This window comes from Panthera uncia, chromosome D2 (genome assembly GCF_023721935.1).
Source record: "Panthera uncia isolate 11264 chromosome D2, Puncia_PCG_1.0, whole genome shotgun sequence".
Taxonomy (NCBI): Eukaryota; Metazoa; Chordata; class Mammalia; order Carnivora; family Felidae; genus Panthera; species Panthera uncia.
Genome location: NC_064818.1, coordinates 11896410 through 11913470, shown reverse-complemented (window position 1 = coordinate 11913470; position 17061 = coordinate 11896410). Strand labels below are relative to the sequence as shown.

Genomic DNA, 17061 nt, shown 5'->3' with positions numbered 1-17061 from the left:
CCCTCTCTCCCCCTCTCTCCCCCTCTCTTCCCCTCTCTTTCTCTTTCCCCTGCGCTTGCTCTCTCTCTTAAAAAAAAAAAAAAGGAGCCTAAGACGTTTCAAGGATTTGGTGTATCCACCAGGGAGGCACATAGACAAGAGAACTGAACTATAGCCAGACCATGGCCTGCTGGGCTCTGAGTGCCCTCAGCAGATGGCTCCACATCTCAGGGTCTCGGTTTCCTGTCTGTAGTGTTGGGAGGACAATGTTTTCATCCCCTCCCATGGTGCTTGTGAGAATTCACTGAAATGGGGGGCGCCTGGGTCAACTTTGGCACAAGTCACAATCTCATGGTTCGTGGGTTCGAGCCCCTTGTTGGGCTGTGTGCTGACAGCTGGGAGTCTGGAGCCTGCTTTGGATTCTGTGTCTCCCTCTCTCTCTGCCCCTCCCCCACTCACACTCTGTCTCTCTCTCTCTCTCTCTCAAAGATAAATAAACATTTTTTTAAAAAAGAAAAAAGAATGCAGTGAAATGAGTCCAGAACAGTGCCTGGCATAGGTGAGCATCAGATGGTGGAGGGAAATCTGGTAAAAAGAAGTAGGAAAAATCAGGGTTGAGGATGCTTTCCCAGCACTGTGGCAAAAGTGGCACTGTTTGAGACAGCCACTGAGCTGCAGTGACTCTGGGGTTGCAGTGTCATGGTTAGATCTGTCTAAAGATCTTTTTTAACACCCTTGAACATGACTTCCTGTTTTGGAAAAAAAAAAAAAAAAGACTGGTTGCTTACCAGTCTGATACTACAGTAACTACTATTGGGTTTCTCCTAGAATTTGAGTTTTACAAAATCTTAACCAAAATGGTAATGAGTTTATAAGTAGCATGACTGTGAAAACCACCGTTGTAAGAAATGTGACTAGATTTTTCTTCTATTCTTATTCACAGAGAACAGTATTATCTATTACTATTTTTATTATTATTATTATTTTAATTTGAGAGAGAGAGAGACCATGCAAGTGCGAGTGGGGGAAAGGGGCAGAGGGAGAGAGAGAACCTTAAGCAGGCTCTTAGCACGGAGCCCAGCGGAGGGCTCAATCCCACCACCTGGGATCATGACCTGAGCCAAAATCAAGAGTTAGACAAGTTGGATGCTCAACCACCTGAGCCACCCAAGCGCCTGGAGAATAGTATTATTAAGCACATAATTTCTCATCTCCAAAGAAACACATCATCTTATACTGAATGTCCAGAAGCTTAAAAACTTATTCCAGGGGCGTCTGGGTGGCTCAGTCGCTTAAGCATCTGACTTCAGCTCAGGTCATGATCTCCCGGTTTGTGAGTTCGAGCCCTGCGTCGGGCTCTGTTCTGCGCTGACAGCTCAGAGCCTGGAGCCTGCTTCAGATTCTGTGTCTCCTCTCTCTGCCCCTTCCATGCTGATGCTCTGTCTCTCTCTGTCTCTCAATAATAAATAAATGTTAAATAAATAAATAAAAACTTATTCCAACATTTGTATTCAATAATATCTATGATTTAATAACTGATGGTATTTAAAAAAAATTTTTTTAATGTTTATTTATTTTTGAGAGAGAGAGAGAGAAAGAGAGAGAGCCTGAGCGGGGGGAGGGGCAGAGAGAGAGGGAGACACAGGATCCAAAGCAGGCCCCAGGCTCTGAGCTGTCAGCACAGGGCCTGCTAGGACTTGTGAACCATGAGATCATGACCTGAGCCGAAGTCAGACACTTAACCAACTGAGCTACCCAGGTGCCCCTGCCAGTATTTTTTTAAACATACCAATGGGGCCAATATAATCATTAAACATGTATGGTACTTTTCTCACTATAAATGTTTTTAGGGAAAGAAAACCCATATGAATCAATGTAGAATCTAATTTATAGATTTATTTTTAATTAATTAATTTTTAAATATAATTTATTGTCAAATTGGCTTCCATACAACACCCAGTGCTCATCCTAACAAGTGCCCTCCTCAATGCCCATCACCCATTTTCCCCCTGCCCCATACCCTCATCAACCCTCAGTTTGTCCTCTGTATTTAAGAGTCTCTTGTGGTTTGTCTCCCTCCCTCTGTGTTTGTAACTATTATCTCCCCCCTCTCCTTCCCCTATGGTCTTCTGTTAAGTTTCTCAAGTTCCACATATGAGTGAAAAAACATATCTGTCTTTCTCTGACTGACTTATTTCACTCAGCATAACACTCTCCAGTTCCATCCACATTGCTGCAAATGGCCAGATTTCACTCTTTCTCATTGCCAAGTAGTATTCCATTGTATATGTAAACCACATCTTCTTTATCCATTCATCAGCTGATGGACATTTAGGCTCTTTCCATAATTTGGCTATGTTGAAAGCACTGCCAAAAATAGAACTACCCTATGACCCAGCAACAGCACTGCTAGGAATTGACCCAAGGGATACAGGAGTGCTAATTTATAGATTTCAAAGTAAATGTAATCTAATGAAGTCCAGAGTTGGACTCACAATGTTTAAGTAAATTTGAGGGCGTCCTATTTATTTAACAGAGGATTTATCTGTAGTTAGCTTGAATTATTTCCATATGGTTAAAAAGTCTTCAAAACTTATTTTCTTAGGCATATTCAGCATGTTTCACAAAACCTTTATTGTACTTCTAGTGTATTCCTACTGTATTCATGGTAACACTATTCCTTTACACAGTCCAAACCAGAGTGGTTCTGAATAATGTGGTTTTACCATAAATCAGTTGTGGAAATCTAGTGCGATTTCAGTGATCAGCATGTTTTTGAGATGAAACATATTAACTTGTGTTCTTATCAGGAACAAATGTGCAACTTCCTCCTCCCCTGATTTTAGAGATTTCAAGGGGTTCATTCTTTCAGGGTTCATGTGTCAGGCCTCTTTTATGAGAGCTTTTCTGGGAGAGCCTGCAGGCCCTAAACTCAGGACTAAGAGTGAGACTTATTTTATTAAAATATTTTTTCATTTCAGTATAGTTGACACATTAGTTTCAGGTACACATCATAGTGCAGAAGAGTAGGGGGGTTCCTCAAAAAATTAAACATGGAGATATCGTATGATCCAATAATTCCACTATTGGGTATTTCCCCAGAGAAAATGAAAACATGAATTTGAAAATATCTATGCACTCTTATGTTTACTACAACATTGTTTATAATAGTCAAGATATGGGAGCAACCCACGTGTCCACTGACAGATGAATGGATAAGAAAGATGTTGTGTGTGTGTGTGTGTGTGTGTGTGTGTGTGTGTGTAAAGTAGAATATTACACAGCTATTAAAAAGGATGAGAGTCTACAGTTTGTGACATAAGTGGGGCTTATTTTATATCACAGAGTTCCTGATATCTTGTAGAAACTGCTGACTTACATGTTCTGAAGGGAATGTGACTCTTCACATCTTGAGAGAAAATGTGTTTGGAAAAAGAATTCTGATTTTTGAACCACTGTTCCCAGTGAGGGGAAATTGCACATAAATACATCATAAATCAGTCAAGCTTTTATCATCTTTTTTTCTCTAGTATTACTGCTCTTCTCTCTTACTCAAAATATTTCCTGGTGAATTTTAAGCTAAAGAGAAGTAAAGCAAACTCATTCTATTGTTACTGAATTTGAGGAATTTGAACTCAAGCGTAGATGATATTTGGGGACCTTTTAGAACAATTTGTTAACTAAACGGAGAAGCAGTGGTTCCACTTGAAAACGTTAGGAAAAAATAAACAGATATGAGAGAATTCACTAAAATCAGAAGTAAAAATGTTTGCCCTAGCAGCACCTGGGTGGCTCAGTTGGTGAAGTTGTCCAACTCTTGATTTCGGCTCAGGTCATGATCTGGGGTTTGTGAGCTCGAGCCCAGGGTCTGGTTCTACACTGACAGGGCAGAGCCTGCTTGGGATTCTCTCTCTCTCACCCTCTCTCTCTGCCCTTCCCTGCCCTCTCTCCCGATGTGCTCTCTCTCAAATAAGCATTAAAAAAAAAAAAAATGTTTGCCTTAAAACTAGCAAGCCAATACGCTGTATTTTATATGATTTCTCTCCTCATTAGATTGACAGCATTTTGCTGATAAGCTTCCTTGTTCTAACAGGAAACTAAACACCCCTACTGCCTGCATGAGTTTCTGTGTGCTGGTCCTGCTTAATCCATAAATTCATTCCCTCCCACTCAACCTGGACTGGGACTCTGTTGGGAACCTCCTGTTACAATACATACCCAAATCAACCCCTCTCCCCCAGCGTATGATTTCAATGCAAAGGTGACCACCCTGCAAATTTTATTTTTCTGTTGTGGAGGGCAGAGAGGAGAAAGATAATGACCACGGGAATGTCTGGGGTGCACCACTTCACAAAAGTAACTACTTAAGTTCAAGGTGTCATCCTGCTGGGGGAGCAAGCATGTTTTTGCACAAACGCTGAGTTGGCAGTTGTGACACTAGCCATTCTGAGGATCCGTGTGACTGAAATCACGTTTCCGTGACTGTCGGCCAGAGTGTGCATGAGAATTCTGTGGGGCGCCTGTGGAATGTCAGACCCTTGGGGCCCCTGAGATTCCAGTTAAGGAAGTCTGGAGTGGAGCCCGGGAATCTGCATTGTTAACAAGCCCCAGAGGTACTTCATTCAGATGCCAGGATGCTGGGGACTATACTCAGGAACTCAAGCCAAGGCAAGATCTCTACTGCTCTCCTTTTGAAAGATACCATCTAGAATCTTAGTAAAAAACCATGCTTTTAGTTTAAATTCCTCAGAGAGGGGACCCTGGGTAGCTCAGTCAGTTGAGCGTCCAGCTTCAGCTCAGGTCACGATCTCGTGGTTCCTTGAGTTTGCGCCCGGTGTGGGGATCCCTACTGTCGGCGCAGAGCCGGGAGCCTGCTTCACATCCCGTCTCCCTCTTTCTCTCTGCCCCTCCCCCATTCATGCTGTCTCTCTCAAAAAGGAAGAAACATTTATTTTTAAAAATCTAGAAGTACGGGCGCCTGGGTGGCTCAGTCGGTTAAGCGTCCGACTTCGGCTCAGGTCATGATCTCGCGGCCCGTGGGTTCGAGCCCCGCGTCAGGCTCTGTGCTGACAGCTCGGAGCCTGGAGCCTGTTTCAGATTCTGTGTCTCCCTCTTTCTCTGACCCTCCCCTGTGCATGCTCTCTCTCTGTCTCAAAAATAAATAAATGTTAAAAAAAAAAAATTTAAAAAAAATCTATAAATAAATAAATAAATAAATTTCTCAGATAATTCTGTTAATGGGAAAGATTGTCCTTTAGCGGGAATTGTACAGGAGCAGTGAACGTAGTAGCACCTTGTTTGAACAAATCCAGCAGCCCGGTGCTCAACAGGTGAATGAATGTTAATGTGGAAAAGAGATGACTCAATCAATCCCTCATTCAGTGTTAGCTGTTGGACCCTGATAACTGATTCTTTATTTAAAGCTTTACACCTCTCAAAATCGACATAAACCTTTCCTTCATAACGTTCTGTATTTCTGTCACCTTTCAAGTTTAGCGTGCAGGAAGGAATTCTGCACAGATTAAAATCCGATGGGCCCGAATCAGTTTGTCACACACCTGTGCCATCGTCACCACCCTCAGGGAGCTGTGAAGCCAACACCTGTGTCAGACAGCCCTAAGCATGGAGGTTCCTTTCCAAAGTGAATTCTTTGAAAGGTGTTAACACGTTTCACACGCATGTCAGGTGCCTTTGACGGGCGCTGGCCGTGGCCACTTAGACAAGAGAGCTGCCGTAGCTTTGGCTTTTAGGAGGGTGACCTATCAAGACAAGTAAAATCCCACTCTGCTAATCTGAAAGGCTTGGTAAAATGTCAGACAGATGAATGAGCACAGAGGAATTTGTTGTGATGTGAAGCAGAGGGAAATGTGTCCGGAGTGCCTCCTACTCACCCCCTGGGGAAGGGGGGGCATCCTGCCCTAGGGTTATGGGGATGGCCATGCCTGCCTGACACCGGACAGATGAGACTGACGTGAGTCACTTGTACTTACAGCCTGGGGGAGGGGGACACCGCAAGCCACGCAGGGTCACATCCCACGGGGCTGCCCTTGGGAACAGAGTGAGCCACTGGGGGCTGTAGGTGGTAAGGGTGGTAGTAGCGAGAGGAGGTAGCGTCCCTGGTTCCCCAGGGAGGATGTGATCAGCTCATCTGAGTAATTCAGCAGGCTGGCGGGAACTGAAACTCAGTACTCAGGGGTAAGTAGGAACCGTGCCTGGTGCTCGGCTCAGGGGCCGATCACGGGGCAGCGTGCGGAAAGCTTTGCACCTCGGCCATTCGAGGCCCTCCTGATTTTTACCAGATGTCAAGGCAGTGCTAGTATTGAGTCTTAGTCTTAGATCTTACACCACAATTGACTCCATGATAACCTTGACTTTAATTTAAATCTTAGTGATGATTGGGACTTAGAAGGTAGGGAAGGGCCTCCCTAAAAAGCACACCAGACACTGGACCAGGAGAGGGTGGGCCATGTGGTATGGCACTGGTATAGTGAGGGCATGTCCCCAGAGAGCATGAATTTAGGTAACCAATGCCAGGGTGCCTGGGTGGCACAGTCAGTTAAGCGTCCGACTTCGGTTCAGGTCATGATCTCGCGATTCGTGGGTTCGAGCCCCGCGTCAGGGTCTGTGCTGACAGCTTGGAGCCTGGAGCTGCTTCGGATTCTGTGTCTCCCTCCCTCTCTGTCCCTTCCCCACTTGGTCTCTGTCTCTCTCTCAAAAATAAATGAATATTTAAAAAAAAAATTTTTTTTTAGATAACCAATGCCTGTGGCAATAGTGACCCAAGGCAAGAGCTCTATTTGTTCTATAAAGTAGGAATTCTGTGAGGAGCTCATCCTCCCTTTCGATTTAACCTGTTGCCTAGAGAGTAGATGGAAATTCGGTTGAGTGGCTTCTTTTAGAGCCGGGCATTGTGTTCTGAGAAGTGAAATGAATGTCTTGGTCACTAGCAGTAACGTCTGGAACTCCAAAGGGGATAGAGAATATTCTAGTGAGGCCTTACATTGTGGCCTTACTATGTGCAGAGATATCTGTTACCTTGATTTACATTCTCTTCATATGTGAGGCAAGAGATTCCCAGAGTTCTGTCCCAGAGTGGGCAAGTCTTGGGCAGTGGTCCAAGAGTTTGTATTTAAAAAAAAAAAAAGTGCCGATGGGGCCACTTGTTGGCCAGGGCGTCCAGCACTTAGATGACCACCTGAAGTTTGGCAGTCTTTTATCAGGGACGTGTTGACTGAGGGCTAGAAAGCATAACTATCCATGAACTCCATCATGTATGATGGTGGTGATATCACCTGTAAAATCTACAGATTCCCACTGTTGTTCGCTCAGTTGATCTGAAGGGGCTCCCCAGGTAACCAGGAATGTCAGAAGGGTGACTTCTTCCAGCACCATGGATCTGGCAAGAGCCTGAGGATAGTGGAGACCATGCCCTCCTATGGGTGGAACATGCCAGAAGGCCCACGTTTGTCTCCACTCAGTAGCAGTAAAGTCTCAGTAGCCATGTCGAGCTTGTACGGAGCTGCTTCTGTGACTCAAGGCATAATAGGCAGCAGGGTATGAAGGCTCACAGGTGCAGGGTCAGTGAGAGCCTCTGTTTCCAGAAGAGCCCAGTGTGCAGCCAGCAGTCGCTGCCCTAGGGGTGTATGGAGAGAAGGGTCTAGCAGGGCAGTTTCATGCATCAGAAGCACGTAGATAGCATATGGTGGTCATGGGTGGTCCAGAGACTTCAGGAAGAATATGAGGAGGTTGTTTAAACCCTTATGGTGAAGGGGTCTCAGAGAATGCATGTTGTAGGCTTTTGTTAGAGGGAGCCAGATTTACAGTGAAGCACTTTACAAGTAAGTGTGTCAGTGAGAACAAATAAACTATGGAAATGAGGAATACATTGCCTCCAGAACTCCCCCCAAACTAGAAGATGTTGGACTTGTATTCACTTGTAGTAAGTACTGAGAGGGTCCATAACTCTTTGTTTTTTATTTTTTATTTTATTTCAGAGAGAGAACGAGCAGGGGATGGGCGGGGTGGCGAGAGGGAAAGAATGAGAGTGTCCCAAGCAGGCTCCACGCTCAGCACGGAGCCTGACGAAGGGCTGGATCCTATGACCCTGGGACCATGACCTGAGCCAAAATCAAGAGTCAGAGGTTCAACCAGCTGAGCCACCCAGGTGTCCCTTAATGTTTTGTTTTTGTTTTTGTTTTTATTTTCGTAACACTTAAAAAAGTTTTTCTTTAGCATTTATTTATTTTTGAGAGACAGAGACAGAGCATGAATGAGGGAGGAGCAGAGAGAGAGGGAGACACAGAGTCTGCAGCAGCTCCAGGCTCTGAGCTGTCTGCACAGAGCCGGGCATAGGGCTCGAGCTCATGAACCGTGAGATCATGACATGAGCTGAAGTCAGACGCTCAACAGACTGAGCCACCCAGTCGCCCCTATTTTTTTAACTCTTTATTGACCACGTCAGAGATGGAGCAGCCCTTAACTTACCAACAGATTCTCAGGAATTTAACCAAGGTGGTAGGGCCACACGCTGTGTGGGGGTCAGTGTCCTCTTCCCTTTCTGTGAGCTCTTTTATGGATGTTGTATGGCTTGGATGAATATGTCAAATGGATATCCTTGGAGGAGGATGTCATTCATGTTGGCATACCCACGATCCTGGAGAAGGTTGGGTGCAGTTAAGATCTTGCCTGCAAAGACCGTGTGCTAGGGCAACGCTGTTAGGTCCCCCATACGGAGCCCGGTCACCATGTACGACTGCCTTTGGTGATGAAGGCACATGGCACCTGAGAGATTGCTCAAATAGACACTGAGCAGAACATATTAGCCCACTTGGTAATAGCCAGATATTTATTAGTGGCTGATGGGACAGAGTCAGTAATTTAAAAAATACTGGGCATTGGGTCTGGTGCCTTAATGGATGGGGCCACCACATTAAGGCCACAGTAAAGTCCTGTGAGACACTGTTCATTGCCTTTCGGGTTTAAGAACAGGCCAAATTCAGCTGTTAATTGGAGAGGCAGCAGTTAATCCACCCTTCACTCAAATCAGGTCTTACATAGTAAGTTTTGATCTTTGAAGGTCCTGTTTAATTTACATCGGGCCGTATTAGGTGCTTGCACTGAGAGGTCTGTAGGGTCCCATTGCGTTCAAATCAACTTCTAACTGTAAAGATTTAATTTAATAGTAATTTGTTAAGTCAGAGCCACCATGCCCACATGGGATAATCTAAGGCAATGGGTGCCGTGACCATGGGAAAATGAGGCAAAACAATAGTTCTTTTGGTTAGGATGAGTCATACCTATTTGTCTTCTGTTTCACGTTCCAGAACTCTCTAGGGTTACGTGGGGACCTCGTGTTTACATTTAGTGGCATCTCCAGGTGTAACTGTAATTGGAACCCCGGGACTGATTAAGTCCCTGAGGGTTTGCCGGTTGGTGCATTTCAGCAGGTATTAAAGCTGATTCAGAACCCACGTTGTCAGGCACAGGGGTATCCAGAACTCGTTTACTGGTTGGCTATGTAAATTATTTCAGTAAATGTTGGATTTCCCATTGGGTCATTGGGTCCCACTGTGGACCTCTGCTTGCAGTCCTTTTTTTCCTTTCATCTCCTTCCCGGTGTCCAGTTTCTTTCCATTTTCTGTCCAGTTTCTTTCTTTCATTTCCCGTCCCCTTTTCTTTTTGCGTCACTGGATTAACTCTGGGTGCAGGTAGGTGGGGGAATCCTCCATCCCGCTCGTATTTCTGCATTTCCGCCTCCACAGAGCCTCAAATCAGTACCATGGGGTTGGGGCCTTCCCTGGGCAGCGGTTGCTTTCATATGTTTTCAGGACCCCGGGCTTGTGTCAGGGTCGAACTAACCCCGTGCCGTGCCCCAGGGGTACCACGGGTTTCCCCGATAACTCCGAGGATCAGGATGTTCCTTGCAGCCAGGCAGAGGTGGCCGAGCAGCCCAGCAGGCAATGGGCTGGAACTGAGCTCTGCTATGGCCCTGCCTTTTCTTTGTTTTTTGGGGCTTTCTGTACAGATTCCCTGGGAGTATTTCTACTTCTACCTGTATAAAGGGTCAGCACTCACTTTCTGTCTCTGATCGTTCATGGTGCAGACTTTCTGAGTGTTGACGGGGGGAGGCTTGGGAGGCTGACGGCCCACCTCGTGGGGAGCCATCTCTTCCTCCAGGGAATGCCAGTCAATCTGCTTGGGGTTGGGTCCACCTCCAGGAAGGTCGTATTGCTTATGGGTCTGGTATGGACCAGCGGGCCCATGACTGCAGGATCGGTCCTTTGGCTCCTGTAAGCGGCTGCGCGGGGCCCAGGCGCACTGGCTTATGGATGGGATGCTCAGAGCTGACCCACCAGACATCAGTCGAACCCAACAGCACATCACACTGGGGCATAGTCAATAACAGTTTTCACCTTGGGGACGGGGACATTTTAGGTGGGAGGAGAGGACAAACACCGAACAAAGACGACACACAGTGCTGCGTAGGCCAGAGTGCAAGTCGGCCAGCCCCAGGCAGCCTCAACTGTGGCGGGGAAGTTAGTTACATCTGACAAAGTGTCTTCCATAGCGGTTGGGCCATGCAGTTCACGAGGCCAGCTGCTTTGATCCCCTCCTGTTCACCCCAGCAGTGCGGGAGGGATCCTGCCCAGGGGTTATGGGGATGGCCATACATGCCTGACACTGGACAGATGAGGTTGACATGAGTCACTTGTGCTCACAGCCTGGGGGAGGGAGACACCTCAAGCCACACAGGGTCATATCCCACGAGGCTGCCCACGGGAACAGAGGGCACCAGCCACCAGCGGCTGTAGGTGTAAGGGTAGTAGTAGCAAGAGGAGGTAGCGTCCCTGGTTCCCCAGGGACGGCTCGTCTGAGGAATTCAGTGGGCTGGCAGGGAACTGAAAGTCAGTACTCAGGGTTAAGTAGGAACCGTGCCTGGTGCCCTCAGCTGGTGCCCTCGCAGGCAGCGTCGGGTAGCCTGGGGCCTTATGCCTAGAAGCAGAGAGGGCAGGAGAACCGAGGTCCTCCCGATTTTACCAGATGTCAAAGCAGCACATAGCACTGAGTCCCAATTGCAAGCCTCACACAGCAGAGCGTGCCCTTTCTTTATCAAGCTTTGTCTCTTTCCCCCCCCCCAGCTGAGGAATGTGATCCAATTACTTTGAACGGCCCAACAAATTCTGATGCGCCACATGAGGTAAGAATCATTTTGGTTCTATTTTCACCCTTAGGTGCCTGCTAATCCAACTGGAAGGTCTTAGAGATTCTCTTCCAGAGCTTTGAAAATAAGGAAGAAGATTTCTAGGTAATAAAATAAGTCTGGAAATGATCTTGAAGCATCCCAGTTGTACGGGATATTGACAAAACGTCTGTTGCTTTCAGTAACTATGGTACCTTTGATCCGTCCTTTGAAATGAATATGTATCTATATGCTAAACACAGACCATCGATGTTTATTAAGCCGCAACAAAACTGGATAGTTCTATGCCATTTTTGTAATGCTTTTATAAAACTTTACTCAGGGGGCGCCTGGGTGGCTCAGTCGGTTAAGCGTCCGACTTCGGCTCAGGTCACGATCTCACAGTCTGTGAGTTCGAGCCCCGTGTCGGGCTCTGGGCTGATGGCTCAGAGCCTGGAGCCTGCTTCCGATTCTGTGTCTCCCTCTCTCTCTGCCCCTCCCCCATTCATGCTCTGTCTCTGTCTCAAAAATAAATAAAAAAATAAAATAAAATAAAAGGGTTGTCTTTAAAAAAAAAAAAAAAAACTTTACTCAGATATGAGAAGTCAAACTTCATATCATTTTTGTTGTCTTTTTCCAAAAAGCAAATCCATGTGTTGTTTTCTGATTCTAAAAGAATGTTCTTTTAAACTCCAGATAGGACAAAAATGTACCCCCAAAATTGAGAATTGCCTGTCATTCATTCCATTGTTCACCTTTTGAGGTACCTCCTTCCAGAAGCTTCCTTGGGTCACCGTGTGTTTCAGTCACTTCTGGTACTGTCCAGTCCATTTCTTTCCACTCGCTCGGAACTTATTAGCCAAATTGCATAATGCTTCACATCTGCTGAACTATATTTAGAGTGTCAAATGTCTCAAAAAGCCTGTCTTGCCTCACGATGGACTGGTTCGGTCCTGCCCGTTCCATAACACCCAGTTAATTTTTAGCAAGACAAATTGGAGGTTTTGTTTAGGCTTGCTTGTCAAACATCAGTCTGTCATAAGTTATTAATAGTGATACTCCTGGAGAGTCAAATCACTTTTGCAATAAAGCAAAGTTACACAGTAGTTGATAAAACAGTCAACTTTAATTGTATACATCTCTCTTGAAAGTTGTCAGTGACACTGCTTTTAACTCTGGTTTGGGGCTTTTCAGTCACCCACTGTGAATATCAAATACTTATTTATTTTTTTGTACTTTTTAAATGTTTATTTTTGAAGGAGAGAAAGAGAGTGTGAGTGGGGGAGGGGCAGAGAGAGAGGGAGACAGAATCGAAGCAGGCTCCAGGCTCTGAACTGGCAGCACAGAGGCCTATGCCAGACTCGAACTCATGAACTGTGAGATCACGATCTGAGCTGAAGTCGGACACTTAACCGACTGAGCCACCCAGGCGCCCCTCACATTCTTATTAATTAATCCTCAGCAGTTTCCTTGGAATTACAACCTAAGGATTGATTTTGGCACTGACTGCCTTTAAACAACTTTAGTAAACCCAAACTATGAAATTTTCTTTTCTTGCACTCCTTAATTTGTTTGGCAAAGTTTTGCTCCTCACACGTTTTGTAACATGATACAGACTCCCATGAAGATACAAGAATGTTGTTTGTTTAGCTTGATTTTAGGGATTTTCCAAAACCAGTTAAGATTAGGTACCGAATATACCTTAGGACGCTGTTTAATAATTTTTTTTTTTAATTTTAGTGTCATAGATCTGGCTGTTTGAAGTAAAGACAATACTAAAAGATGAAAAATAAAATAAAAATTAAAAAAATTTTTTAAAAATTAAAAAAAAGATGAAAATAGATTTGTCAACAAATAAAAGGGGAAGAAACGTCTTTGAGGTTTTTTTTTCAGTTCCGTTTTAAAAGAGAATGTCTTCTATTCCTGTGAAAAGTAGGACACTACCTTGCTACTTCAGTTAGTTATTTCTTTGCATAATCTATAGGATTTGTTCTAACTGCTAGATATCCAGAAGGATTCTTTGAAACCAACTTGGCAGACAGAACAAAGAAAACTCACTAGGGGAGAAACATTTAAAAAAAACAAACAAAAACCCCCACAGTCCATTTTCTAGAGCTCAGACTTTAAATTTTTTTTAATGTTTATTCATTTTTTGAGAGAGACAGAGCACGAATGGGGGAGGGGCAGAGAGAGAGGGAGACACAGAATCCGAAGCAGGCTCCAGGCTCTGAGCTGTCAGCACAGAGCCCGATGCGGGGCTCGAACTCACAGACTGCAAGATCATGACCTGAGCCGTAGTGGGACGCTCAACCGACTGAGCCACCCAGGCACCCCTCTAGAGCTCGGACTTTAAAGGCAAGCTGAAAATATGCTCTTTAGAATATTTAACACTTGATATGTTCGTGATTTTTATCATTTTAAGACTAAAACTCACTCTAGCAAGAGTGCCTCCTTTGAATGATGCAGAGGGAAAACGCTGTAGTGTCCTGGTACACAAGATCAAACTCTGACATCTCGGACAGAATTTTGTAATAAAGAATCCTTTATTTTAGGAACTTAAAATCAATACCCTATCTACTAGATCCTGTCCTACTACTTCAGTTTATCAAAAGTTGCATTTGCTGAGCATACACTTGGAGCCCAGATCTGGACTGGGTGTTCTTGGGTGTAAGAAAAAGTGGGAGGGGAACGGACAAGGGAAGACCGCAGCAGGGCTTATGGACTTGCTGGAGAAGCAGCGTGCACACAACATTAGATTCTGGATGTGGGGATGCTTCACAGGGTTGAAAATTTTCCATGGAACGAGGGGCACATGGGTGGCTCAGTCAGTTGAGCGGCTGACTTCGGCTCAGGTCATGATCTCATGGCTCAAAGGCTCGTGAGTTCGAGCCCCGTGTTGGGCTCTTTGCTGACAGCTTAGAGCCTGGAGCCTGCTTTCCATTCTGTGTCTCCCTCTCTCTCTGCCCCTCCTCTGCCCACGTTCTTTCTGTCTCTCTCTCAAAAAATAAATAAATGTAAAAAAAAAATTTTTAATATCTGTGGAACTTTATGTTCAAGAAAACATTCCCCAGAACCTTTATGAAACAATAAAGTTTCAACTACTTTAACTACCTGCACAAACATATAGCAAATGATAGTTAAAGCAAAATTTGTTCCAGTTTATAACCAATGATATCCATGCCAAGAGGAGGCTGAAGTAATAATAAAAATAATAAATATCAGGATGCTAACTTGGAGTTCGAGGTTATGGAAAGAATGACATTTTCCTCTATGTTATTTGGTTTTACCAAACTAAAGAGTTTATTTTTCTTTCTTTCTTTCTTTCTTTCTTTCTTTCTTTCTCTTTCTTTTCTTTTCTTTTCTTTTCTTTTCTTTTCTTTCTTTTTTCTTTAAGTTTTAGAAACCATGTAAAAGTACTGGTTTATTTAGCTGTGATGAAAGTATCATGCTAACATGCAATGTTAATAATAAAGGAAATTGAATGTAGGGCATATAGGGCCTGTCTTTACCATCTTCTCAAGTTATATGTAATTCTAAAACTATTCTAAAATAAAAATGTATTTTAAAAACCACACTAAGTAAAATTTAGAATGTAGAAAAATGAAAAAACTCATTCACAATTCCACTGCTCTGATATAACCATTGTTTGACATTTGGATGTATTCCCTTGTACACTTTTTTATATGAATAATTGTCAAAACTGTCAGTGAGATTTGCTTTTCTTATGTAATGTTATCTCACAAACATTTTTTAAGTTTATTCATTTATTTTGAGAGAGAGGGGTGGCGGGGAGGGAGAGAGAGAGAATGCCAAGCAGGCTCCACACTGTCTGCCTGATGCGGGGCTCGAACTCACGAACCGTGAGATCATGACCTGAGCCGAAGTTGGACACTGAACCAACTGAACCACCCAGGCGCCCCTATTTCACAAACATTTTATCCAGTTTGCTACATGGCTTTGCCATCAGTTTGAATGGGTCCATGGTATGACCATCTCTAACACAGAAGTAGATTCTAGGATGTGTGTCTGAGGGCAGGGCAAGGGCCTCCCCCTGCGATGAGGGATGGTATATGTCAGTGCTCTGACAAAAGAGCCCCTGACGAACGCTTTGTCTGGAGCTGAAGTATTAGGAGATCCTAGGTGATAAGACTGAGGGATATGTTGGAGCCAGGGCCCCAGAGCCTTGAGTGCCAGACACAGGTTGATAGAAATTATTGGGGGTTGTAAGTCATGGCCATATGACCATACGGGACCCCAGGGGGACTGGAGAGAAGATGGGGGTAAATTTTAAGCCTGTGACTGGGAGATGTTTCTACCAAGAATGGAAATAGAGAATTCGGATAGAAGATAAGATTCGTGTGTTGCTGGGATTAAGTTCCGCTTGTGGGTTGGGGAAAAAGGAGATACACGTTTGTAGAGTGAGGGGTATGTGAGATTTGTGGCAATGCCTGGTAAGTGCTAGAAAACGCAGCACTAGGTACTGATTTAGGACTCGTGCATCAGGACATTACAGTTGAAGCCTCAGGAGCGGACGAGACTGCCAAGGAGAGAGTCCTTGTAGAAAAGCAAAGAGAGGAGCCAAGGGTGGAAGTTGTGGAACACCTCACTTTAGAGGCCAGCGGAAGAAAAGAGCTCAGAAGCAGAAACCGGTCATCGGGACAAAAACGTGATTGCCAGTCTTAAAGAGTGAGCAGGCGACAAGAAAGTTCATGCAGTCCTGTCAAATTGCTTAAGGTGGCAAGGACAAATAGTAAATTCTTGTTGGAGAGTGTTAGAAAATATGGGGAAAAAAGGCTTCTTTTTTCTCAAGATGGGAAACATCAGATTTTAAAGGATAAGGTATTGTCGAGGAGCAGACAGATTAAAACCAGGAGGAGGAGAAGTGTAATAATTAGTGGGATTTGTTTTCCCTGTGGAAGGTAGAGAGGATTAACGTTCTTAGCAAATACTTATTGATAATACGGTTGAAAATGTTCTGTGGGGAACATGCACATTGATTTCCCTCAAGGAATGTGTTATCTGGTAGGTAAGATAAGGTATAGGCACACAGGTGTTCGATAAATAGAGGCACGGATAGATGAGTTAACATTTTAAAAGTAAGAACCTCGGCTCTTTCATAGGCCAAAAAGGCGAGATAGGTAAAGATACAGACATTCTTTTTAATGTTTGTTGTTGTTGTTTTAGAGAGTTAGTGAAAGCGGGCGAGAGGGGCAGAGGGGAAGAGAGACAGAATCTTTTTTTAAAAAAATATTTATTTTGAGAGAGAGAGAGAGAGAGAGCGAGCATGTACGCTTGATCAGGGGAGAGGGGCAGAGGGAGAGAGAGAATCCCATGCAGGCTCCATGCTCAGCACAGAGCCCAATGAGGGGCATGATCCTACCACCCTGGGATCATGACCTGAGCTGAAATCAAGAGTCCAAAGCTCAACCGACTGAGCCAACCAGATGCCCTACAAACATTCTTTTTATACATAAAGACTCTAGAAGCTGAGATAGCTGATGCCAGATTTGAGTTGGGTCTTGAATGGCAACACTTGAATGGGGCAGGAAGGGAGGAAATCTAGCAAAGAGATTAGGGGGTTAAAAGGTTTATTCTGTCCATACAGCAGGGAGGCCACAGGCCATCGTGAACAAGGCAGTAGCATGGTGGTGTTTGATAAATAAGAAATGGATTGCAAGAGGTTAGATGATGCCACATCCATCCACCCACTTAGCCATCCATCCATCCAGCCAGCCAGCCAGCCATCCACCCGTCCACTCATCCATCCATTCACCCACCCAGTCACCCACCCACCCACCCACCCATCCATCCATCCGTCCACCCACCCAGTCACCCACCCATCCATCCATCCATCCATCCATCCATCCATCCATCCACCCACCCATCCATCCATCCATCCACCC

General features: G+C 44.8%; 1 protein-coding gene across 1 annotated transcript in view; it reads left to right on the top strand.

Annotated features, from left to right (window-relative positions):
* Positions 1-17061, top strand: part of EDARADD (EDAR associated via death domain) — a 78748-nt gene that overhangs the window by 17406 nt on the left and 44281 nt on the right. Inside the window, exon 4 of the mRNA XM_049645977.1 lies at positions 11118-11210. Within this exon, the coding sequence (XP_049501934.1) occupies positions 11118-11210 (93 nt within the window). The remainder of the gene's footprint in view (positions 1-11117; positions 11211-17061) is intronic.